Source organism: Vitis vinifera, chromosome 7 (assembly GCF_030704535.1).
Source record: "Vitis vinifera cultivar Pinot Noir 40024 chromosome 7, ASM3070453v1".
Classification (NCBI taxonomy): Eukaryota; Viridiplantae; Streptophyta; class Magnoliopsida; order Vitales; family Vitaceae; genus Vitis; species Vitis vinifera.
The window spans coordinates 20,909,663-20,936,482 of NC_081811.1; the positions used below are offsets into that span (position 1 = coordinate 20,909,663).

At 30.8% G+C, this 26,820-nt stretch overlaps 3 protein-coding genes across 4 annotated transcripts in view; 1 reads left to right on the top strand and 2 right to left on the bottom strand.

Annotated features, from left to right (window-relative positions):
- LOC104878139 (uncharacterized) overlaps window positions 1-26,820 on the bottom strand; it is a 97,185-nt gene that overhangs the window by 16,823 nt on the left and 53,542 nt on the right. Inside the window, exons 3-5 of the mRNA XM_059738293.1 lie at window positions 5,404-5,553; window positions 5,151-5,240; window positions 4,832-4,894 (exon numbers count right to left, since the gene is read on the bottom strand). Coding sequence (XP_059594276.1) covers window positions 4,832-4,894; window positions 5,151-5,240; window positions 5,404-5,553 — 303 coding nt within the window. The remainder of the gene's footprint in view (window positions 1-4,831; window positions 4,895-5,150; window positions 5,241-5,403; window positions 5,554-26,820) is intronic.
- LOC104878276 (ankyrin repeat-containing protein NPR4) lies at window positions 2,984-4,343 on the bottom strand. Its single transcript, XM_010648386.3, has 2 exons — window positions 3,793-4,343; window positions 2,984-3,696 (listed from the first exon to the last, which is right to left on the bottom strand). Exons 1-2 carry the CDS (start codon window positions 4,141-4,143, stop codon window positions 3,088-3,090), a joined length of 960 nt encoding a protein of 319 aa, XP_010646688.2. The 5' UTR covers window positions 4,144-4,343; the 3' UTR covers window positions 2,984-3,087.
- LOC104878174 (ubiquitin-like-specific protease 1A) lies at window positions 9,752-13,555 on the top strand. 2 transcript variants are annotated; one of them, XM_059738291.1, is made up of 13 exons: window positions 9,752-10,322; window positions 10,429-10,569; window positions 10,663-10,743; window positions 10,840-11,023; window positions 11,142-11,224; window positions 11,351-11,546; window positions 11,644-11,728; window positions 11,808-11,885; window positions 11,977-12,075; window positions 12,197-12,328; window positions 12,418-12,521; window positions 12,631-12,706; window positions 12,799-13,555. In XM_059738291.1, exons 6-13 carry the CDS (start codon window positions 11,368-11,370, stop codon window positions 12,895-12,897), a joined length of 852 nt encoding a protein of 283 aa, XP_059594274.1. In that variant the 5' UTR covers window positions 9,752-10,322; window positions 10,429-10,569; window positions 10,663-10,743; window positions 10,840-11,023; window positions 11,142-11,224; window positions 11,351-11,367; the 3' UTR covers window positions 12,898-13,555. The 2 variants fall into 2 exon arrangements, with proteins under 2 accessions (XP_059594274.1, XP_059594275.1); XM_059738292.1 differs by having other exon boundaries at window positions 12,631-12,680.

Genomic DNA, 26,820 nt, shown 5'->3' on the forward strand with positions numbered 1-26,820 from the left:
AATTGGATGCCCAGACACAGGATCAGGTAAAGTGTAGATGCGTAAGATTACCTTTGCAATATTTTCCACCAATGTGACTAATTATTTTTTTAAAAAAATTACAGGTATTATGGGAACCATATACAACAGATTTGATTACACATCTTCCGGCTATATGTCAGGTTGATGAAGAAATTTGGCGAACTATGTCACCTCTAATTTGCTTTGATATTATCGAGTGGCATAGACCAGAGCGAGTTTTATGCCAGTTTTGTATGTAACAAGGGATACCTCCACCTTGTTTGATAGATATGGAGCTACATTTAATGGATAGGCGAGGACGACATCAGTACGATTGGGTCACATTCCATGCTCAGTATATTTCTCTTTGGGCTACTCGTTCTGAGCATATTGCGACAGCACCACTTGCGATTACTACCATGTCTTTTTATGATCCATATATGCAGTGGTATCGACGTATCACGCGACGCCTGATCGCACCTGTTTTGCATAGAAATCATATGAGGTTCCATAGTACAGCTTCTGCCACTGAGTTATTGGTGAGAGCATTTGAGATACAAAACCATTTTTTAATGAATGTTAAACTTAAATTATGTGCAAATGCCTCATGTTTTATTTTCTTATACAGATCACCGCCGTATCGCAGATGGCTATTTCAAATGATTTGGAGGAAACTCACCGAATTTCTATTGATGTTTTACGTGCTATAGGAGAGGACCATCGCGTTCACTCAACATATGAGCCATCCACATCTTCAGGGTCATCCATGAGACCACCATCATTGATTACGCCTGTTAGGGTACCACCCATTAGAGGTCAGGGGAGAGGTGGCCGTCAAGCTGGTCACCGACATGTACCTTTGGCATCTACTTTGGTACAACCCTCACATCCACCAGTCACATCTACCTTTCCTTTATTTCAGCCATCTGCATCATTAGAGTCGCCACTTTCTCCCCCTGATGTATCCATACCGGCCTATTCACCTCGACCCGAGACTACCATACCATCTACCCTTACCCCTGTTCAGCCATCTATATCATTGGATGCACCCCCACCTATTGCAGAGTCTATTGCACCCCCACCTGTTATAGAGTCTATTGCACCTCCACTTGTTACAGAGTCCATTGCACCTCTAACTTTTCTTCAAGGGATAGCTCATGCTGCAAGATTACATGTACGGGTACCTAGAGGACATCGAGCTCCACGTGTACGTCGAGTTCTACCTCCATCAGTTCCATCTATCTCGACAGCTCATGTAGATGACGTGTCACAGTCTATAGAGATGGAGACTTTTCAGATAGCACAGATGGATACAACAAATATGGCCATCTACCGTAGATGTTCACAATGAAAGAGAAAGATTCCATCATGTGGGACACATTGAGATCTTTTTCATGTTTGTAGAACTATTATACTTTGGTTTATACATTTAAGGTTATATAAAGTGTTAATTCAAATTAGTGATGTTATGTTATTCACATGTTTCCTTGATAATTTAAACAAATAAAACTCAAATGCACCCTAAAGTCTAAATGAAAGAAATTCTAACTAAATAAATTATTACAACCATTACCTATTTTTCTTTCATATAATTAAAAAATTATACATTTTAACCAAGACATAAGTTCAAATCATACTTAATAATAATAACCTAAAATCATAATCATTGGCATTAATTTTCATATGAAAATATAAAATTTTAAAATAATATAAACAATTTCTTTAGTTATTTTAAAATTTAAAAATAATATGAATAAATAATTTTCTTTAGTTCATATGTGAAAATATTTGTAAAACAAATAAATATTTTATTTACTATAAATATATAAATTTTTATGGGAATGCATGTAGACCAAATTATTTTCTCAAATTTTCAAGGAAAATATGAAAAAATAAGGATAATATATATATATATATATATATATATATATATATATATATATATATATATATATATATATATATATTAAAACAGTCGTAACAAAAAAATTTGTGAAAAGCAAAGTTCTAAAATCCCATACTTTTTTATACATGAGTCCCCTTAAAAATATTTGTGAAAATTACAACATAATTGTAATTTTGATAAAAAAAAATTATTTTAAAAATAATATTAAAATTACAACACCATTAAAATAGATGCGGATTGAAAATAATTGTAAAACCATAATTACTAACTATGGTTTTATGGTTATTTTGATAAAAATTATTTTAAAAATAATGTTAAAATTACAACACCATTAGTAAAACCACAGTTAGTAACTGTGGTTTTATGGTTGTTTTGATAAAAAAATATTTTAAAAATAATATTAAAATTATAACACCATTAAAATGGGGACGGATTAAAAATAATTGTAAAACCATAGTTACTAACTGTGGTTTTAAGGGAAATTGTAAAACCACAGTTTGTAACTGTGGTTTTAAGGATACTTCTTTAAAACCATAGTTATAGTAACTATGGTTTTATGGGTATTTTGATAAAAAAATATTTTAAAAATAATATTAAAATTATAACACCATTAAAATGGGGACGGATTAAAAATAATTGTAAAACCACAGTTAGTAACTATGGTTTTAAGGGAAATTGTAAAACCACAGTTTGTAATTGTAGTTTTAAGGAAACTTCTTTTAAAACCGCAGTTAGTAACTGTGGTTCTAAGACAAATTGTAAAACCACAGTTTGTAACTATGGTTTTAAGGAAATTTTTGTAAGTTTTAAGACCACAATCACCAACGGTGGTTTTTTACACTTAAAATCCATGTGGATGCTTACGTGAATAAAGAAGACTACTTTGACAAATATTTTCAAATGGATACTATTCTTATCATTTTTTTTTACAAATATATTATTTTGGTCTTAAACTCGCGAATGGGAGGCATAATGAGGTCACCATTGTTTGTGTTATCAATCAATTTGATAAGAATCTGTACTCCAGGAGGAAGATTACAGTCATATATATATATATATATATATATATATATATATATATATATTTGAAAGACACAAAACAACTGAAATATTACATCATCATCAGATCTGGCCATCATCACCATGGCATAAGGTCCTCCTTGAGCCCAGACCAAAGCAATCTACAGATACTCCTTGTATATACGCTCAGGCACCTTACGAAATGTAGCCTTCATAAGATCAATAAATAATGGAAAGTGCTTCAGAACAAAGTACGCCATTAGCAGGCCGGTGAGTGCATATACCAGAATTGCAGCATATTTTAGTTGACCATTAAGCATCAAGAAGTTTCCCGAGCAGAAACAGGTCAACATGGCTGCCATGGATATAAAGAGAGATGTTAAACCAAATAAAAAATTCCTTGGCAAGTTCGTAGTAAAATCTTTGTCTTGGTCCTTGGAGATGAAAATGGCGAGGAATATTAGCAAGGAGATCACTGAACAGCAAAGAGCAACTAGCGATGCCATTGCAAAAATACTGAAAGCCAGATGGTTTTCAAAAACTGGTTCCCCAGTGTCTTGCTTTACCCCTCCAGGTACAGAGGCTGATGAGGCAAAGGCAACAGTTGCGATAAGTGCTGCAATGAAAGAGCAGGAATTGGAGGTGCTATTTAGCCATTGTTTGCTTGCGTCTTCAAGTTCTTGATGTTCTATTTGGAAGATCTCATCTGGGGTATCTCCTCTGTCATTTTTTTGAACAACAAAATGTGGTGGCAAGGAATTCTGCACATACTGCATTGAACCAAGTGCATACTTTTTAAGTTATTATTCATCGGTTTGAGTCATTTCTCATAAGCTAATTTAAATCTTAGCTTGAGTTTTGCATACCTGGTACCACTTGACTTCCCACTGCATTTGCAACATGCTGGTGGGGATACGCTGGAGGTAGCGGTAACCTGCAAGCTTTCCAGCTAGATGCAATGCATTGTTCCCCTCACAATCAACAGCGTGAAATGCACCTTCTTTATCAATAAGATGACTACTGTTGAGTAAGAAGTCATATATATGTGATTGCCTATTCTCTACTGCCGTCAGCACTATGTTCTGATTAAAGCCGTTGGTGTCATGAATGGCCATAGGAAACAGTTGCAGGATTTTCTCTACCATTTCCACGATACCATTCCTTGATGCAAGTAGTATTGGTGTCATCCCCCGATCTACAAAGATAAGAAAACTCATTCTTCAACTACAAGAGAAAGCCCAATGGACCAATCATCTAATAACAGTGGTTAAAATTTCAAGAATTTGAGTTGTGATTGCTCTGCACCAGATCTGCCTCTCCTTAATATCAGTTAAAGATATTGGAGAAAGTGGTTGGTTACCTTGTCTCCACATCTTTCTATATATATATATATATATATACACCAAGAAGTTTATTTGTAATGAAAACAGGGTTGACATAGAGGTTACCTCTTTCCCTCATGTGGTATTCATTTTTGGGATTCATTTCATATGTACACCTTGCACCACGTTCAAGTAGTTTGTTCAGGATCTGAAGAGACCACATGTGCATCTCTTTTTTCTCTTTTAGCTTCCTTATCTGGCTTGAACCTAAACATGTATCCACAATGAAACAAGAACGTACATTGAACCTCTATTGTTTTGGAAATTAATACTAGAGAAACTTGGGATGGTGATTAATATGGTGTTATACCTGGCATCACTGAGATGATAACTAGCAGTGCTTGGGATACAAAAAGCTTGATGAACCTCAGGCATCTGCCATATTTTGAGTGGAATGGTTTGTGTCCTTGAGCTCCAATATTCGTTGAATTATGACCTATACAAAGGTAAAGAAATCGGTACTGTTTACTTGAAGTTGCTTTTAAGAGTGCTTTAGCTTAAATCAAGTAGATCCCACACTCACCATGATGTTCAATTCCTTGCCCTTCTTCAGGATTCTCTGGATCCAAGTGCTTTTTAGATTTTCCTGCATTTTTTTTTCCACTAGTTACTTGAGGTATAAGCTTGGTCACAGCACACATGAGCAAGAATATATTAAAAGAGGGATTGAGATCTCCTATGCTGAAATGCTTCTATTCCTTTTGCAAGTGAACCATATTAATTTGTTACTGTCTCATACTGATTAACTACCATAACAACAAATTATGGTTGCAACATCAAGAAAGCGGTCAGTGGCTACAAGAATGTTTTCTTCCAAATCAGCTTCCGATCCCTGCTCCCACCTGGTAATTTAATCAGCTTCCGTAGCTCTTGAAAGAAGCTCTTCTTTGCTTTGGAAGTCCCTGCAGGGATGAGCTCTTCAACAGAAATACCTTCCAATTTGATTAACAAGGGGAACTGTCAGAAATTTATGGCCTTGATGGAGATCTAAGATACAAGATAACAAATGATGCATGCACTAGATTCAATTCAGCCCCATGCATCAATCTCTGTTTGATACTTGCAAACATTTTGGTTTGGTTTGGAGAATCTTACAGTGATAAATGATTTTGTTGAACCAGCCGAGATGAATTCCACTTCTGAATGCAGTAGGCTTCTCAGCGAGGACATGCAGAGGGGAGATTTGATGCCAGTCAACAGAATCCATGAGATCTTCCTGCTTACAAATAATTTGAAACGCCAAATCTGTCCACCACAACCATGAATCAACCAAATTTATTGTCTTCTTTGGAGGCACCCAACCAAAGAGGCGTACGCACCTAATAGAGGTTCATTACAACTGACTACTTTCATGCCTATGATTTATATTACTATTAAGAAATAGAACATGTAAACTGAAGAACAGCACTCTAATATTGCTTACCCATGTGTCCTCCTTCAATGGCAAGATGGAGAACGTTTTTACCATCGTCGTTCTTACAGTAGCCAGCGGCTGCGTTGCCTTCGCACATATCATACAACCAGAGGAAAACATCTTTTTTGCCATAGCGAGCTGCCCTTAAAAGGGGCGTATCTCTCTCTCGGTTGCGGTAACCCAACAGTTCTTTACACTCATCAGTGATGCATCTGCACATGGAAATGCTTCCCAGTGAGGCCCCCAAATGAAGAGGATTGTTCCCATCTCTATTCCTTATAGATAGAACATCCACGGGGTTACCATTCTTCGCAATCGACTTCACTAGTCGTTCTACTATGCCTTCTCGCCCACTTGAAACTGCTATATGCAATGCTGTGTTCCTTGATGGGCCGATCTCGATCTTGTGAGCTCTTGGATCTTGCTCGTATATCTGTACAACTTCTTCCCAACTGCTGGCCAAGCTCTTCATCAACTTTCGCCTAATGCTCTCCAGATCAGATGCATCCGCATCACTTGTAGAAGCCATTGTCCCCTCCATTAGAAGTATAGGATGCAACGCTCTATATTTGATCAGAAACTAGCTCCAATATATTCCAACTCATGACAAATTGAAGTTACAACTCAACAGGAAGACATAATTGAATAACAACACTCACCTACAACGCCAAAGCAGCCCCCGTCGTTTATCTGCACTTGGGCTCAGTACCCCCACCACCGGTGGCCGGAAACTCCAAATCCTCAAGAGTGAATCCCTTCCTCTTCATTCGCTTCCACCATTTCCTATATTGAAGGTAGCATTTGTGACACCCCGAACCTTAAGGCCAGGGGTATGTCCTTCATTTCACATTTCAAATCCCAAAGTCCAACATACAAATGACCTTTAAGTAACAAATCCAAAACTAAAAAAAATCTCAAACGCTTCGATGCATATTCTAGAAATCATAATTGAAATTTAGTCTTAAGTAAATAATCAAATTTAAAACAGTTTTTAATAAAAGCACACTTCCTATCTTGATCTCTCATCACACATTCACTTGTACCTGAAAAGGGGAATAATAGAGAAGAGTGAGTTCCACAACTTAATAAGGAAAAATGATTCAATAAAAAGGATTGAGCATGGTACAAAATTAAATCTTAGGAGATATAATTTTTTTTTATGGAAATTAATTAACAAGTAAACTCATTTAATTCGATAACTAAATTCAATTTCTTCCAAAAATTCAACACTTTCAATTTTAAAGATAAAACAACATAATATATTTAGTGTAATCAATTCATATTTAAAAGAATTTCACAAACAAACATTTTACTTTAAGTCACTCATAATAACACTATGCTTAAATAATGGAACTTGCATTAAGTAGTTAGTCTCAAATTATTCATCTGGTGGATGGAATAGAATGGTATACCAAAGGCTAATAACATCTTTACCGGATAGATTACATTATATCACTACTCCACCAAAAATAATGAAGGTCAACAACTTATATCTATTGATCAGTCCTACTAATAACCTAAATTTCCAAAATCACTTTAATTAATTGAAAATGTAAAATTCACTTGCATAACAATCAAATAAGTTACATAGTATTTCCAATTTATTTTATAAACAAATGAACAAATCAGAGCATATTTTAGAAAAATATTACTTGATCCTTTTTACGGAATTTAAACATTTTGATATTTTAATAAATAAATGAAAACAAATAAAGGAATTTAAATATCAAATGAAAATAAATAAAGAGGTATAAACACTTCCTACATTATTAACCTTTACATCATAGAAGTTACTCAAATTCTTGAAACAAGTAATGTACACCTTTAAATTGTAAAACCAAACAAGTACTAAAACTCTCTTCTTTCTTACCTTTCGAATCAAAGCTCTATAGAGACCTTTTTTTTTCTTTTTTTCGTTTTTCCTTTTTATTTTGTCTTTTCAATTGTTTATGATACGGTGAAACCACAAGAAGATAAATATAATTGGTGGTTAAAGGGACTAAAAATATCTTACTTTTTTTCTTTCTTTTAAAAATTTTTAAAATACATAAATATCTCTAAATTCAATGTATTTATTTTAAAATTTTCAAAATACACAATATCCCTAAATTCATGTTACAGATAGTATTACTGTTTATGATGATAACTAGTAACAACTAACAATAGGCTGAGGAGGAAAAGATAGGAACAAAGGCTTTGTATTTGAGGTCGCTGTTTGTGTCATTCATGATGTGATGGCTCTTTTATTCATTTATTTTTTTATAGTTCTCTTTTAGGTAATATTTGAATGTCTAAAGTTAGTTAGAAAGAAGATAATGTGGGGAAAGTAGGATGAAAGCACAACCTTTAATTTTTATTTTTTTTATTATTAGATTAAAAAATTAAATTATAAATAGTCCTCTTTTGTTATTTGGGAGAATTACCCTTAAGGGTAGGCTGGAGAAAAAAATGACTGAAAAGGGTGGGTAAGTTTGATAATTCATTTGAAGGCCTTATATTTTTATTAGACTAATTTACCCTTGATTTGACCATTGAACCAACCATTGTCAGACGATTGCTCCATTTGGATCTGCCTCGATTTTTCCCTTCATTTCTTCCATTCTTTCCCAAACTTACACCCCCCCTTCTTTCCAAATCCTCAATTCGAAACAAACCCTAAATTCCTCGAAACAAGCATAGAAACACATAAAACCCAAAACACACAAAATTTCACCTCGAATCGACGGCCTCCGACTGCACAGTCTTCTCCACTTCATCCATAGCCGAATCAGCCCCTGCCTGATTTCTCCTCAACCACTGCTGCTGATTCTGCTGCTGAAACTGCTGGTAACTCTGCCCTACATTCCTTTGAACGTACTGTTGCTGGTTAGGGTTCCGATACTGAAAATTAGGATTGGGGCTGCTAGGGTTTCCGGTCCCCATTCCGTACTGTTGCTGGGAGGTTTTCTGTAAATTTTTTGGTGTTTTAATGTTCGTGTTTTTGCAAATTTGATGGGTTTGATGTGTCATTGTTTAACGTGAAATCATTATGTAATTATTTTTGGTTTTTTTAATGGTTGGAATTTTGGGGTTTGGCGTAGGTTTTCGATTATGCTGGGATTTTGAGATGGCATTTTCATGTTTGGGCTGAGATTAATTTTGGTTTTTGAAGTTATCAAATAGTGAGGTTTTGCTCAATATCCACTAGGGTGTTTTGATTTGAACACTTTTGGGCATGTGCATAATGGCTTAGAAAATGTTGGATTGAAACATCAGTCACTGAGTTTAATTTATTTCCTTTGATCTTTGGAGGAATATGTTTGTATTCCATAGATCTGGGAAACTTGTATTTTTGGATTTAATATATTAGAGAATTTTGAGGTGGTGTTGGTGCTTTTCTTGAAAATGGCATTGTAACCATCTACCCAATCTGAATAGAGTAGGACTAATTTTTGGTTTCACTGCGGTTACTTTGATTTTTTTCATGGGCTGTTTGGGCATGTGTTTCTTGGTTTCAAAAGCTCAGTTTGAACTGAAGATGTGATAGGTATCAAACATTGGGAATTTGATGTTGACAATTTCAGTTGGTCCAAGGAATATGCTTTTGTTGAATAGATTGGTGGAATTGAGCTGATGTTGATTCTCTTGTTGAAAATGATGTTGACAATTTCAATGGCTTTGTGTGTTTTTAGTAGCATGTATGTAACTGTATTTGGGATCACTAATAGTAGTTAAACCAAAATAAATAATGGTACAATACAAATGCCCTACATTTACAATACAAGTGCACTAGAAGTACAATATATTACAACATTACTTGATTCATTATACATTTAATTATGACAATTGATTATTTGATATAAATTCCATAGTGCAGTGTGGAGTATAATACATGGATAAAAGGAAAAAAACAATACAATACAACCAGGTTTGAACATTATTTTAATTAGTATTCTTTTATTTTGACTATATTAATGTTTGACATTGTTGTTTAATTTGACCGTTTTAATTTTAATTTTATATTATCATTTATTTACTTTTACAGGAGATCAAAATAAATAGTCGATGCTCCAGCAAAAAACTTAGACATCTACTTGATGAGCTAAGTGATGAAAAGAAGAGTATAATTCAACATATTGGCTTTGGTGGATTACTTCAGCTCTCTTCCACAGAGATAAGGCATAGCTTATGTAGATGGATAATAACTCATTTCAATATAGCCCACTGTAGGTTAGACATAGGACAAGAAAGGCAATTTCCAATAACTTGTTCTGATGTAGGTGAAATTCTGGGTATTCCATATATTGGTAGGAGGCTCCTACTTTCACCTACCAATAGGAATAATAGGATGGAAAACCTATCAGATCTTAGAGAGAGGCTGATTTTAATGGAAGACATGGCCGAGTTCAAAAAATTGTTTATCTTCTTCTCATGTGCTACATTACTTGCTCCAACATCAAAGTTGGATGGTAGTCATGAGTTGTGGTGTACTTTGATGGCTGGAGACTTTGACATCAATGTTAATTGGGGTCAATTTGTACTTGACACACTGGTTGCTGGAATTAGACATTTTCGATTGGGTAAAGGCTCATGGTTTACAGGTTGCCTTATTTTTTTACAGGTAGATACCTTTTTTTATTAAATGCTGAAGGTTTCCATATCATTTTCTATGTTTTAACAAGTTTTTTCTAAATAACGTATTGATGTGTGGAATATTTGTGTTTCAGCTTTTTTATGTAAATAAATTTTACATTCCAACCATGTTGGTGCCACGTACCATCCCAATATGTGCAGCGTGGACTGATGACTTGATGAAGAAAAGGGTGCATGCCGAATTGCATGATTATGGTGATTATGGACTAGCTGATGTAAGAGACAATTTTCTTTCAACATTTTCGTTTATTTTCATATTTGAAAATTAAATTTATAAAAATTATATATTCTTCTTTTTATTATTGTAGGTTCAAGAAGATGAAAGGGAGGAAGATGCACATGAAGACCCTGGTAATCCAGTAAATGAAGTTGAAGAAGAGACTACTGATGTGAGAACCTTCTACATCTATTCTTTTATTTAAAGAGAAAACCAAACATGTTTTGCATAATAATATAAATCTTTGACACTTTGTACCATTTTGTAGGAAATTATAGCAGAATATAATGCAGCGGAGAGACAAATTCACCAATTGCTGTGAACAATGAGAGGAGCAATTGATAAACTAGCAAAGCGGCAGAATACAAATAAAACCCCATCATCTTCTCATCGAAGTAGAAGTCATAATCAACCTGATATCAATGATTCTTTCCCATCACCACCACATGATAGTACGATTTTTATAGCACTCGTCATTATAATTTTGTATAACTTTTAATTTAATTGCAAATGTTGTATATTTTTTTTTTTGGGAAAATTAATTTTGGTTATTATGCATTCTGAAATTAGCTTATGGATCGCCACTGAATGATCGTTTGATGGTGAAGATAATGTAGGCCCATCAACCTCACAGCCAGTAGCGCAGCATAGCAGTATACTTTCTGCTTCTTTATGGTTTAATATCAAAATAATAATGAGTATATAATAATGGATAGTATTTCCTGTGCGTGTTATTTTCATTAATGAATTTTATTTTCCTTTATTTTCTATACATATAGTTGAGGATGAAGTTCAGATGAATGCTATTATTCCTTACGAGACTGGACATCCTCCAATACGTTCATATCGGCTACATCGACATGCTACTGCCCTTCAATCACCATACGTGGTACAACCGTCAATCAAATTTTCAGCTTCTTCATCTGTAGCAAAGCAAGTTTTGGCATATGCATTGGACGATACACGTGATGAAAGGTAAGGTTGAACTTAATTTAGTATAAACAAATACAATTAAGATAGGCAATTGAAATAATTAGTTTTAATTTCTAACATCATAATTATTTATGTGTAGCCAAATATTATGTTCCATGCACAATTTCTTCTTGACAAGGTTTGACTTGAAATGCTTGGGACCCGACAAATTGGTTGACAATAAGGTATTCATATTTAGTTATGTAAAGTTAGGATAAAATTACTCTAAAATTATATATCTAATTTTCATTAATTTACATGAAGGTTGTAACCATGCATTGTCGAATTTTGAATGGTATGGATAAAGAAAATAGGAAGCATTTCTTATCTCCAAACTTTGTGGTGAGATATGTTGTAAGAATTATAGATTGGTTTTCTTGTTTTACGTAGATTGTTTTAATCTAATGTATGGTTTATAATTTTTTTATTACAGTCTGATGTGGAAAAGAAGAGGGGTTCCTTATCTCCAAAATACATATGTGACAATTTATGGAAATATTTCAAAAATACTCGGTTGTGCACATATGAACAGGTTTTATTTAGTTTAATAAAAGTACTTTATAGTTGGATATTTTTAAGTATTGTGCAGAAAATACATGAACACAACTAATTTGATAAAATCATTGTTTTTTTTTTTTTTTTGTTCCTTGTAGTTGTTCATACCAATATGCAGGAAAAATCATTGGTATTTAATAATTTTGAATATTCATGCGAAAAGAATTGAGTTATTGGATTCATTAATTGACGGAAGGAAAAAACGGATGGATGCCTTCATAGAGAAACTGGTAAATATAGTTATAGTCCAATTACTTATGTGAATCGTTGTCATTATTTTTTAAAGATGTCCATATTTATAATTGTATATTGTGTTAAGGTGAACGTTTTGTCAACTGTCATTGGGATTCAAGAAAGAAGACCATCAGTGGACATGACTGAATTTGAATTTGTTGTTCCAGAAGTTGTCCAACAATTGAATCCGTAAGTTGCAAGATTTGTATTCCTCTTTAACTATGGAAAGCAAATCAGGTTATAAATTTACTAATTTGATACCCAATTGACTTATAATTTCCTTAATTACTATTTGCAGAACGGATTGTGGCATATTTGTAATGAAGTTTATGCAATTATGGAGTAACGGTGGAATTTCTCGTGCAATTGCAAATGTATTATATTGTGGTGAATAATATATATATATATATATATATATCTTATCGTTAATTTTTCTTAATATTATATTATATACTATTTTGTACAGGACAAGGTCATCAAGTACAGGGAAAAACTCCTAACACAACTGATAATGTCTCCAGAAAATGAAGTCAGGGAAAATGTCTACCAGGCTATGGATCAGTGATGTTGTAATTTTTTTGGTTTATAGTTGTTGATATTTTTTTATAGTCTGATGGAGTTCCATTTCCAAATTTACTGGCAATAAAGGGTTCTTGGTCCTCACCAACTGACAATGAAAGGCCTTACAGTACCCCTGATTCTGTAGTCTCTCAACTTAGGCCACTGCTTGTTGAGGAGAGTGGTCATGTAACATAGTGAACTGTGGTACACCTTATCCTTGTAAAATCTAGGAGATATGATTAGGTTATTTTGGGGTAGAGAATGTTTCAGAATAACTTTTACAATTACCTTCCCTGTTAGATTAGCTATGATATCACTAATATTTAAATTATATTCCAGTTTGGGCATGTAATCTGTGAAACCCTTTTTGGGTTGACTAATGGAAACTATGGAGTACGTTCTTGCAGGTTATACAGGGCTAAGAAATTCCCTGTTATCTTGATAACACTGCATGGCAAGTGGAGAAGCCCCACTGCCAGTAATTATTATATGGTATATGTGCTGCTGCAGTTTTAATCTGTATATAGAGTTACTAGAGGATGAACATAAGATGTTTTGTTATATGATCCAGCTTAAATAGATCCATTGTGTACTGACTGCCCTCATGAGATGGACAATATTCTTGTCAATATTATCTACATGCAAATGCATATTCTTATGTAGTTGATTTTTGCCTCAATTATTTCAATTTGTGAACAATATACTTTATTGTTTTATGAACAACTGATAATGTCTCCAGAAAATTTCCCTGAATTGTTGTAGGCATCATTCATCAACGCCATCACTCACTTACTCACTTGTTTTGATGGGTCTTTTAATTATCTTAGTAGAGGAAAAATAATTTAAGCTCAGTTTGGTTAATATTTTTTAAACTAATTTTTATTCTCTTGAAAATACATATATCTGAAATTAAGATAATAGGAAAAAAATTAAAAGGAAAAAATAAAGTATTTTTAAAATTTATTTTTTAATTAATTTTTACTTACTCTTGTCATAATTGTTTTAAAAAATAATTATACAAATATAAAAGAAATCAAAAATAAAACATAACATATACAAATTATTTTTAAAATACATTCAAAAACAAAGAAACAAACAAATATTTGTTTTATAAAATAATAGATAATAGTTTTCAAAAAATTATTATAAAAAATTGTTTTTAAAAATTATTTTCAAAAATAAATATCAAATAAGGTCTTAAACTTTGTTTGATAACTATTTTAAAAAATAATTTTATGTTTTTTAAAAATATATTTCAAATAACTAAAAAAAGGTTTTTTTTTTTTGTTCTTAAAAAGGAAAAATATATATTCTTGAAAAATAATGGTATAAATATAAAGAATAATTAAAAGTAAATCATTATATATAAAAGTTATTTTTAAAATCCATTTAAAAATATAGAAAATAAGTTTAAAATATTTTAAGTTTCAAAGTGATTTTTATTTTATAAAACATAATGATTTTTCAAAAATTACTTTTAAAAAGTGTTTTATAAAATCAAAACAAAATCTTATCCCTTTTTTCGGAGATCTCTATCTTTTCTTTCCCCAGCAGTCCCAAAATTATACCTATGCACCTGCATTTTTATACTATGCTTGTTCCCAAAAATTAAGCCCATAAATTTGTTCTAGCTATACCCATCAATGAACTGACAAATCAACAATAAAAATGGCTCCACGAGAGCCGGACAAAGTGGTGTTCACAGCAATACATTGATAACTGTAGGCATTGCACTGTCAACTAATCATTTGCCAAACTAATTTAAGGTTACAAAAAAAAAAAAAAATTAAAATTATTGAACCATTATATATAAGAAATTGGTAATCAACCCAAGAAATTGGACTTTATTTAGTCAAAATATTGCATTGTTAGTTTATGTTGTAATTTATCATATAGTTAGTGTTTTTTTATCGTAATGTTAGTGAATTTATGTTGTAAATGTAATTAAAAATGTAGGCAAAGCTGTTAACTATTATAATTAAAAATCTAATACAAGTCCACATAATGGAGATAAATAACCTATTATAAATAACTCCAAATACAAATACATCAAAGTACATTACAATTAAGCATTACATATATAATCCAAAACTTAATAGACATGAAGTAAGTGTATGATTAAGCAATTTTCAAACATAGAACAAAAAATAAAAGTAGTCCTACTACAATTACTTTCTGCATGAACTCAATTCTTGTTAAAATATGTTTAAAATCTTCATCCACGCCATACATTCTTCTTTGAACAACCTCTTCTGGTTCTTGGTAGGTGTTGCCATCACCATTTCCTTCCGGGAATGCCCATTTAAAGAAATGACAGTCATCTCTAGTATTTGCATATTGACAACAATAATATAACCTATTTGGGTTATCCTTTGATTCAGAGATTCTAACAGCCGCCCTCTGTCTGGGTGAACATTTACACATACAATTATGATAAAGTAGATATTCACCATTTCTAGTATTACCTCTTATATTTCTAAATGAAGCACTTGAAGATGCCATGATGTAACCTGTATTTCAATGGAAAACAAGTTAAACAAATGTAATGAACATGTACAAAGTCAATAATGATCTTCAAAATAACATTAAAAACATGGTTACAAACCACCCTAAATAATGATAAGATCATAAGTCTAAAATAGTGGCATATGTAATACAAACATCTTTGTCATGACAATCAAGTAAATAAGTAAGTTCCAAAACAAATTCTTACAGATTCTAATTTCATAAACCACACATATCATCACAATCAAAATAAGATAAAAAGTAGCATGTCACTAAACAAGCATAACATTAGAATCATGGAGCGGGTAATGGATTTTTTCATGAAGCTCGATTATGGCCTGCAACTTGACATCGTGAACAGAAGATAAGCCTTTTTGAACTAAATTGAGACTCTATTCGACGGTGTCGAGGCCTTCCAAGTGGTCGTTTTGAGCATGGAGGTTTAAGTGAAGGATATAAGCAACCTTGAGCATCACGAACACATCCATCAGCATCAACTATAGGCATGTTGTGATTTGGAATTGAATTGAAGTGTCCAGAATATATCAACTGTTGCATTGGAAGCTTGAAATATGAGTCAACATATTCATAAACATCTTGTTTCATCTGGCGTATTGCTGCACATGCATGCTCACAAGGTATTCCGGCCATTTGCCAAGCCTTACAAGTACATGTACGCTCTCTCAAATTCACGTCTACATATACTTTCATATTGAATACCTTAAACACACCACCAACATAGGGATATACAGGCAATGACCCACTCTTTATAATGTTTTCCAACAACTTTTCCTCGGTCTTTGGGCCAACTGCAGCTTTCCAATTTTCTGTAGAACCCATATGAGCACATGCTAGATGAGCAAACTTATCCATATGTGTCATTACTAAGTTGAAAATTGTGTAATGACGTTCCTCCTTCAGCCAAGCATTGAATGATTCAGCAAGATTAGTTGTCATCTTATCCCATCGTTTTTTGGCAAACTTTGACATTGCCCAATGTTGTGGACTGTTCTCTTCAACCCACTTCGCTAGGTCACTGTTATATGTCTTTAATTTTTCCATGGCTACAACATAATCATTATCCAACCTAGCATACGCAACATTATCAAGTAGCAACAATGCATCCATTTTACATTTTTTTCCCTTCATACTATGTTTCGTCACATAGCTACTAAAATTCTCTTTCACATGACGATAACAATATGCATGATTTTCTACTCCAAAAAGTTGAGAAACACTACGAAGGATTGCTTGATGCCTATCTGATATTATGACTACCTCTTTATCTTGAAGTATGCCCTTCAATTTCTGCAAAAACCATAGCCAATCCTCATAGTTTTCTGAACTTACCACACCAAATGCAATTGGGAACATGCCATCATCAGCATCATAAGCTGTTGCAGAAAATAAAGAGCCCCTATACGGTCCACTCAAATGAGTTGAGTCAATTGCAATAACAGGTCGACAACTCATTAAAAACCCTTGAATTGAAAAAGAATGTGCAATGAACAATTGCCAAAAATGCCCATCTTGTCTGCTATATTCAGCAATCGTCCCTGGATTAATGTCTACCAATCTCTGACATAACCATGGCAACAACATATATGAGTTTTCTGGAAAACCATATATTCTCTCTTTTGCCATTTCTTTGTATGTCCAAGCTTGCTTATAACTCAATGAAACACCATACCGACTCCTAAAGTCTTTGCAAATTTGACGGGGCAAATACTCAGGGGTTGCCCTTATTACTTGCTCTATGATACGAGCACCTCTCCTTCCCCGCATTGAAGGTTGGCTTGAACACTCAACATCTGCACAATGATTGTGTACATCAATGAAGATGTTAACCTTCAAAATTTTGGTTGTGCCTACTGAATTAGCAGTTATTCTCCAAGGGCACCCATCCACTAAACAGCACACAGATATTCGCTTTGGAGAGTTCTTTTTGAATTTGTATTGAAATCTACCAACTAATGACATCGTATATAATGCATTTCTAAATTCATCTGCATTAGGAAAACTATGCCCACTCCCAATAATAGGTTGAGGACAAAGACTTAAATCATGTGGCATAACTTCAGTTTCTGCACATCTGGACATGAAGCCTTGAGAAAGTCTTAAATTAGACTCATTGTTTGCTTGACATGATGCAACTGAATTGTGTGTTTCCTCCGTACTATTGTGACTGCATATTATAGCACACTCAGTTAATTAATATTAAAACCACTTTGCATCATGGAATTAATGACAACTAATACAAGATATATCACTTACCAATAATCATTTTGCACATTGACTATACCTCCTTCAACTTCTACTCTTCGAGTCCGTTTTAATACATAAATACGAGCATAATCATAACTATGGGATAACATCATATGCATGTCCTCATCATCATCCAACTGTTGAAGTGCAGATGGATCAAACTCAAGGGTGTAATGAAATGTATATCCATTTGAATTAATATCCAACCGTTCACATGCCTTTGAAACAAATTCAGCATATGACATCCTTTGTCCAATGTACATGCCTTTTTGTTGTCCACCCTTGTATTGTATTTGTTTATCCTCCTTAGGTACAATCTCCTCTCCTTCATGAAGGTAGCCATAAATGGAATTTTCCAAGTCCATTTACCAATTCAGAAGTACGTCTTCTTTCACCGACAATCAAATCAATCTATTTCACAATATTACAATCAATGAAAATTGAACAACGAATACAAAATAAACAAATGAAAATTATAATCAATTGAGAGACATATTTTATATAATAAATAACAATATTTGTTGTATATTATACATGTTAGGGATATGCCAAAGAACCCATAATTGCCCAGTTTCATAAGAAATTTGACATTTTCAAAATTTTACCTTATCGTAATGTATCGTAATGTTATTGTATTTGTATTGTAATTGTACTGTATTTTTATTATACCTCTATATTTTTATATAAAAAAATTAATTTTATAGATTTTTTTTTTATCCATCATTGGATTATCATCAACAACTATTTCACAATATTACAATCAATGAAAATTGAACAACGAATACAAAATAAACAAATGAAAATTATAATCAATTGAGAGACATATTTTATATAATAAATAACAATATTTGTTGTATATTATACATGTTAGGGATATGCCAAAGAACCCATAATTGCCCAGTTTCATAAGAAATTTGACATTTTCAAAATTTTACCTTATCGTAATGTATCGTAATGTTATTGTATTTGTATTGTAATTGTACTGTATTTTTATTATACCTCTATATTTTTATATAAAAAAATTAATTTTATAGATTTTTTTTTTATCCATCATTGGATTATCATCAACAACTATTTCACAATATTACAATCAATGAAAATTGAACAACGAATACAAAATAAACAAATGAAAATTATAATCAATTGAGAGACATATTTTATATAATAAATAACAATATTTGTTGTATATTATACATGTTAGGGATATGCCAAAGAACCCATAATTGCCCAGTTTCATAAGAAATTTGACATTTTCAAAATTTTACCTTATCGTAATGTATCGTAATGTTATTGTATTTGTATTGTAATTGTACTGTATTTTTATTATACCTCTATATTTTTATATAAAAAAAATTAATTTTATAGATTTTTTTTATCCATCATTGGATTATCATCAACAACTTCATGTATTGAAATTACAATAGTGTATTTTTGTTGTTGTTTTTTTTTATAATTTTGGCTTGCAAGGATGCTTTATGATAGGAATACAACATGATAGCCTAGAAATGCCAAATCAGTAAAAAATAATTCAATATTTTGTCATTTTGGTATATTGTAATGTATCATAATGTTAATATTTTTTTCATGGTAACTATATTGCATTTGTATTGTACTTATACTTTATAACTGAAATAATGGTTCTTTTACACAACCTTCAAACTACTAGGCATTCGACTCATCATACCAAAATAATACTTATACAAAAAGGTAACAAATTTATAACAAAAATATAGTGATCTTAATTCTTTAACAAATTCATAATAAAAGACAAAGTGGTCTCGTACAAAGGGGATTTCGGTTTTCAATGACAATCCAAATATGTTTATAAATACACAAACAAAGTGGTCCCAAACAAGCATGAAACAACTGAGAACATTTTTTCTTCAATCATGTCAAAAAGTCTTAACAACAAAACTAAAGTGCAAACCTTTTCAATGGAAATCAATAATAATCATATCAAACAACCCACCCAGCAAATAAATTAAAAATAAAAACACATCTTCAATATGACCTAAATAATATAAAAAAATTCAAAATAATAAATTTAAATAACATTTAAAAAAAATGTAATTTCTTTCTGAAAACCTCATTCAATATTTCAGATCTAATATCTTACAGCTACATTGTTAAAATTATTAACTTTTCCTTCATTCAATCCGATTTTTAAATTATTTATTTATTTTTCCATAAACTGACATTTTTTTTTTGTATTAAAAAAAAAAAAACTGACCTTTAATGGATTTCTTGCTAGATTCACAAAAAAAAAAAAACAAGTTTTGTGTATCGGTTGCAAAGAATGACCTGAAGTGCGCACCTTTTTCCTTTCCCCTTTTTCTTCTACAACTCGGCTCCAGATAGGTTAAAGAAAGGGAGAATAAACTCTTTTCCAGATAGGTTAAAGAAATGGAGAATAAACACTTTTTCACTTTCCGTTGCTTTTCACTTTCCTTGCTTTTCACTTATTAAGGGTAGTATTGGCATTTAAATAAAATAAGTCCTTTGGAGGAATTATCATCATTTTACCTTACCCTTTACAAGACTTATCAAAGTTACCTACCCTCATTGGTCATTTATTCCCCCAGCCTACCCTTAAGGGTAATTCCCCCTTGTTATTTTCAATGTACAATTGCTTTTTCTCAATAATAAAGGAGCCCACTTTCAGTGGGTATGAGTTCCGGTCATAATAATAAGTGCAAGCATGATATAGAGGCACCCATGCTTTATTAAAAGCAATCCAATAACTTAAGCTTTTTTTGGTAATTATTTTTTAAAACAACCTTTTATTGTACAAAACAAAAAAAATTATTACTAGATATAAAAAAAAATATATACTAGATGTGTTCTATCTCAACATGTGCTTCTATCAAAAAATACATTTTTTTTTTACAAATTTTATTACTAAATTATTGTATATAATAAAACATTTTTCACTTTTGATTATGTTATTGAATAAATAATTAATGGCTAATAGGCATGGATGGCCAGATTTTTTTTAATAAAAATATACATATTTTAAGAGATTATTTCTAAAATACAATACTTTTCAAAATAATTCCAAATTTATGACAATTTCAAAATATGCATATGCACTTTGTAGACCCCAAAATTTGTCTCATTGTTATTTTACATTGATTTTGAGTTCAATTTTGTTCATAGATTTTAAATCTCGATTACATGTGTTTTTTGACCCACTTACCATTTATTTTTTAGTTTTTATTATTTTATATATTATTATTATTATTATTATATTTTACTTTTTCTTTTATGTTATTTATTATTACTATTATTATTATTATATTTGACCGGCCCCCATGAAATTTATTTTCCTCTTTTCTTTTTTTTTTGACCGGCCCCCATGAAATTTATTTTCCTCTTTCTTTTTCTTTTTGACCGGCCCCCCATTCATGGGCTCTTTCTTTTTGAATTTTTTTTTAACATCTCCCCATTCCCAAGGCAAAAATGGTCGGCCCCCATTCCCCTCTTCCTTGGCTCTTTTTCTGCTACTCCCAAGAGACCCATTGGCCGGATCCCCCATTTTTGGCCGGATTTTTTCTTCTTTGGTTTTTTTGCTCCACACTCCACTAACGGCCGGAGCTCTCCAACTCCCCTTTATTTTCTCTCATCTTTTCCCATTTATTCCCCAACAGCTGCCGACCCCCCTCCATTTTCTCCTCTGGTTTTTCCCTTCTTTCCCTTCCATTTTTCTTTCTCTTAACAGCCCTTCCTCCACTACACCTCACCGGCCGAACACCCCTTCATTTCCTTCCCATCTTTTTCCTTTCATTCTCCATTTTTTTTCCTTATTTTCTTTATTATTATTATTATTATTTTCAAAAAAACTCAACCCCTCACCGTCGTCGGGACACCGACCAGTCGCCACCAGCGAGCCATTGCCGGTTGGCGACCTCCTTCCCATCTCATCCGTTTCCCATTATTATTATTATTATTATACTATTATTATTATTATATTATTATTATTATTGTTCATTTTGCTCAATTTGACTATAATAATAATTGTTGTTTGTGATATTTAAATTGTTAAATTAATACGAAACTTGGTTATCCCCTTATGCTATTTTTTGTTTTTGCATGGGTTCGTTCGACGAACCTATTGGCTGAGCATAAATTTATGACATGTGAAGTACAGAATTTTATGGAACAAAGTGAGACTCGAAAAGCTGTAAATGGAGCATTGAACTTGTTGTAAGCCTATTGGGGTATATATTTGATTTCTCATTTATATTTAGTTTTATTTTTATTGATTTCTTTAAATATTTATCTATGTATATTTACTTGTGTGTATAAAATTGAACATCGAACAAACTAGAATTGTTTAAATGAGAGGAAGAATTCAATAAATGTGTTTTGATGAAACAATAATTTTAAAATATTATTAATTTTTTAATAAAAGAAAGTTTTTTTTTATTATTTATAAAAATTCAAAAAAATGCATTTAGAAAAATCCAAAAAATTGTTTTTAATAGAATTCGAAAAATTGTTTTTAATGATATTGTCCAAAAATTTTCTTTATTTAATAAAAATTGTCCAAAAATTGTTTTGTAAATAAAGTTGTCCCAAAAATTAATTTTTAATAAAATTGTCTAAAAATATTTTTTCAAATGAATTCTTTTTCCTTAATTAAAATGGGATTAAAAGTGTTTTTCAGAAATAGAGGATTTAAATATTTGTTTTTCTTTTTAATTAAAATTTCTTTTGCAAATAAGGTTATGTCATTTTAAATAATTTGTAAAAATCACTCTTTTAAATGAAAATGAATCTAAATACTTTTGTAAATAAAATTGTAAAAATTCATTATTTTCTAGTAAAAGCAAGTAAAAATAATTTTTGTACCCAAATTGAAATTTGGTAATAAATTCTTTTGACACTAAGTGTAAATAACTTTTTTGAAAATTGAATACAAATGAAGTTGAGAAAATAAATTGTTTCTTTTTTTGTAAGTAAATAAATTGAAATCATTAATTCAAAATCATTTTTAATAAAATCCTTTGAAATTTCTTTAAAACTTTTTTTTAATATCTTTTATTTATTTAATTCAATAAATCATTCTGCATAATTCTCTTATTATTTATTTTGTGTATTTCATAATTAGATTTCATCATTATTTGTGTATATTGCTTTTCACTATGACTTGTACATGCTCATTTGCTTGATTATTAATTTTGGTATCCATGATTAATTAGTTAATTGCCACCATTGCTTCATTTTATTAGTAGAGACCCGACTTTAGGGACTTAGAGGGGTGCTACGGTCTTTACCGTACCTTCTTGATAAGTAACCTGACTCCCGAACCCAATCCGATTTTTCACATACCACCTTTTCCAAAATAAGGAGTCACACTTAGTGTTTTTCTTTCTTATTTTGTTTACCCTTTAAAAATAAAACAAAAATAAGTGGCGACTCCAAGTCATTTTTCCTAATCAATAAAATCATTTTTCAAATAAAAAACGAGTTTCGCCATCGAGTGGGAACGCATGAGCCGAAAATGCGGGATCCATAACTCCTATGTGGAAAAAAATCAACCCCAAACAATGTACTCTTTTCCAATATTATATACCAGAATTTCTTTAGAATACACTTTGTTATCTTAAAAATGTACCTAAAATTATAAAGGTTCTACCTATCAATTAACATTAGTAGTCATCGAACATGTGTGACTAAGTAACGAAAAATGGATAATTGGCATCAAAAGAGAGTTGTCAACCATAGTGGTGAAGTGTAGCAGACATAAAAAAGTATTTGCCACTTGTACTCTTATTCAAAAATTTCAAGTAAAATGATCAATGTATTCAAATGGTTGAAATAAGCGTTTCATTAGACATGCTTTCATAGGTGCCACTTCTTTCTGTCATCTATTAACAAAATTATAGATATTTCATAGAAAATGTACAAAATAATATTGAATTTTATCAACAAGGAGATATGACCTACCCAGATTCTTTATTACTTTTAGTCTTCTGGAATCAAGTCTCATACGTCCAGTCATTTGATGGCTTCTTAAAGTTACCATTCAATGAGCTATAATAATATATTTTTTGCATTTTTGTGTTAGCATATCTTATAGAATCACTCATTTTAATGGCAAAATTAAAAGAAAAAAAAATTATCATGAAGTTTTGATGATATAAATTTTTATTTATGTGTCAATAATCTTAGCTCCTTTTTTTAGTTATTTACTCAATAACATAATTAAAACAGACAATGTTTTTATTAAAAACATATTTTATAAATGAATTAGTAATAAAAATTTGAAAAAAAATGTATTTTTTGAGATAAATATATTTTAATAGAACCCTTAAAGACATGACATGTATATTATTTGATAAGAAACAATTATTTTCAAAATTGGTTACTAAAGAGAGACTAAGATTTTGATTTGATTGGTTTTTATAAAACATGGGTGCCTATCATGCTTATGATTGTTATTATGATTGTGGAACCCATACCCACTAAGGGGGAGGGGGGAGCTTTATTAATAAGAGAGCAATTGTACCATTGAAAAAAAACAAAGAAAAAATAAGGGAAATAAAAATAATGTGAGTTGTGAATGGCATATAAGTGGCTAATAAGCATCGGTGGCTATATTTTTTTATAAAAGTATTGATATTTTTAGAAGATTATTTCTAAAATATAGTACTCTTCAAAACAATTCCAAATATTCAATAGATTCCAAATATTCTATATGAAAAAAATATCTACTTTTAATCCCGAACAGTGTACCTCCTTTCCAATATAATGTACCAAAATTTATAGAAGATGTACTTTATTATCTTAAAAAATATATTAGTTCAAAAGTCATTTATCAAACTTTTAAATTCTATAATTTTATTCAACTCATAAACAAATAGAATTAAGAAAGCATGATATACATATTGAACTCAAATATTATAAATTGAAGCTTTTAGAAAAATTGGTATTTCAACATAACATCAAAATTTGGTTTGCCAGAAAGTTATGCGTTCTAACCACCTCTATACAATTTGCATTTGTTTAATAAAAGACATTCCAAGTATTCGAACTAGTTCCAATATTATAAAATTCACTTTCAAATAAATTTCCCATTTTATGGAAAAAGAGGCCAATTGAAATAAGTTTAAATTATTTTTTTAAAAGCATCCAGAGTGCTTCCAATATTATAAAATTCACTTTGAAATAATTTTTCATTTTATGGAAAAAGAAATCCAGGGCAAATAAGCATTGAAATAAATTTAAATTTAAATATTCTTTTTAATAATATTTATGCTTTGAAGATAAGGTGTGGTCCAGGCGGGAGTTTGGTGTAATTTGGAGCCACTCATTCAAAGCCTTGGTTTTCAGCAGCAACAACACAAGACGAATTGAGTAATAAAATTTGTTTTATTATTTATTTATTCAATAATAAAGTTCTTATCTCTGATTTTAACTATTTATTCAATAACATAAGAGAAAAATGTTTATCAAAAAACACACTTGATAAAAATAATTGAGTAATAAAATTTGTAAAGGAAAAAGAGAGTATTTTTTTAAGCACATGTTAGGATATAATGATTAAAAAGCATAATATCTACTTGTAAGTTTATTTTGGTACATATTTTATTTTTCACTTTCATTTGGTTTTATTTTTATTAGTTCTTGTAAATATTCATTCGTATATATTTATTGAGTGTGTGTAGAATTGAATATCGAACAAACTGAAAATTTTGTTTAAATGAAAGGAATAATTTAGTAAATATGTTTTAATAAAATAATAATTTTAAAATATTCTTTTTAATAAAAGAATTTTTATTTATTTATTATTTATTTATAAAAATTCAGAAATATGCATTTAGAAAAATCCAAAAGAATTGTTTTTGATAGAATTTAAAAAAATTATTTTTAATAAAATTGTCCAAAAATTTATTCCTTTAATAAAAATCGTCCGAAAATTGTTTTGTAAATAAAGTTGTCCCAAAAATTAATTTTTAATAAAATTGTCCAAAAAAATGTTTTTATTTTATTTTATGAAAATGAATCAAAATACTTTTATAAATAAAATTGTAAAAATTCATTATTTTATAGTAAAAGCAAGTAAAAATAATTTTTGGGCCCAAATTGAAATTTTGTAATAAATTCTTTTTATACAATAAGTGTAAATAGTTTTTTTTAAAACAAATTGAATACAAATAAAATTGAGAAAATAAACTGATTCTTTTTTGTAAGTAAATAAAACTTTTTTTAATATCTTTTATTTATTTAATTCAATAAATCATTTTACATAATTCTCTTATTATTTATTTTGTGTATTTTTGTAATTAGATTTCATCATTGTTTTTTGTGTATATTGATTTCCATCATGATTTGTATATTGATTATTTTTCTTGGTATCCATAATTAATTAATTAATTGTCATAATTCCCTTAATTCGTTTAGTAGAGACCGTATGTATACAAACTTAGAGGGGTGCTACAGCTCACCGCCGTACCTTCCCAATAAGTAACCTGACCCCGTACCCAAACTTGGTTTTTCATAGACTTGTTTTTTTCCTTCAGGAGTCACACTTAGGGTTTTCTTTCTTATTTTGTTTTTCCCTTAAAAAAAAATAAAACAAAAAAAAGTGATGACTCCAAGTCTTTTTCTAAAAATCAAATATTTATCAAATAAAATAAAAAACAAGTTTCGTCATTCAGCAAAATGCGGGGTCTACACTACTATATTATTTGATATCTAGTAATAATTTTTTTTTAAAAAAATCTGAATAATAGAAATTTATTTTCAAAAATAAATCCTAAAAAAAGGCTTAAGATTTTGATTTGGTTGGTTTTTATATAGCATATTGTGGACCCCGCATTTTGCTCGATGTGTTCCCACTTGATGGCGAAACTCATTTTTTATTTTATTTGATGAAAATTTGATTTTTAGAAAAAGACTTAGAGTCGCCACTTATTTTTGTTTTATTTTTTTAAGGGGAAAAACCAAATAAGAAAGAAAACCCTAAGTGTGACTCCTGAAGAAAAAAAAAACGAGTCTATGAAAAACCAAGTCTGGGTCCGAGGGTCAGGTTACTTATTAGAAAGGTACGGTAATGAGCCGTAGCACCCCTTTAAGCCCGCATACGTATGGTCTCTACTAAACGAATTAAGAGAATTGTGACAATTAATTAATTAATTATGGATACCAAGAA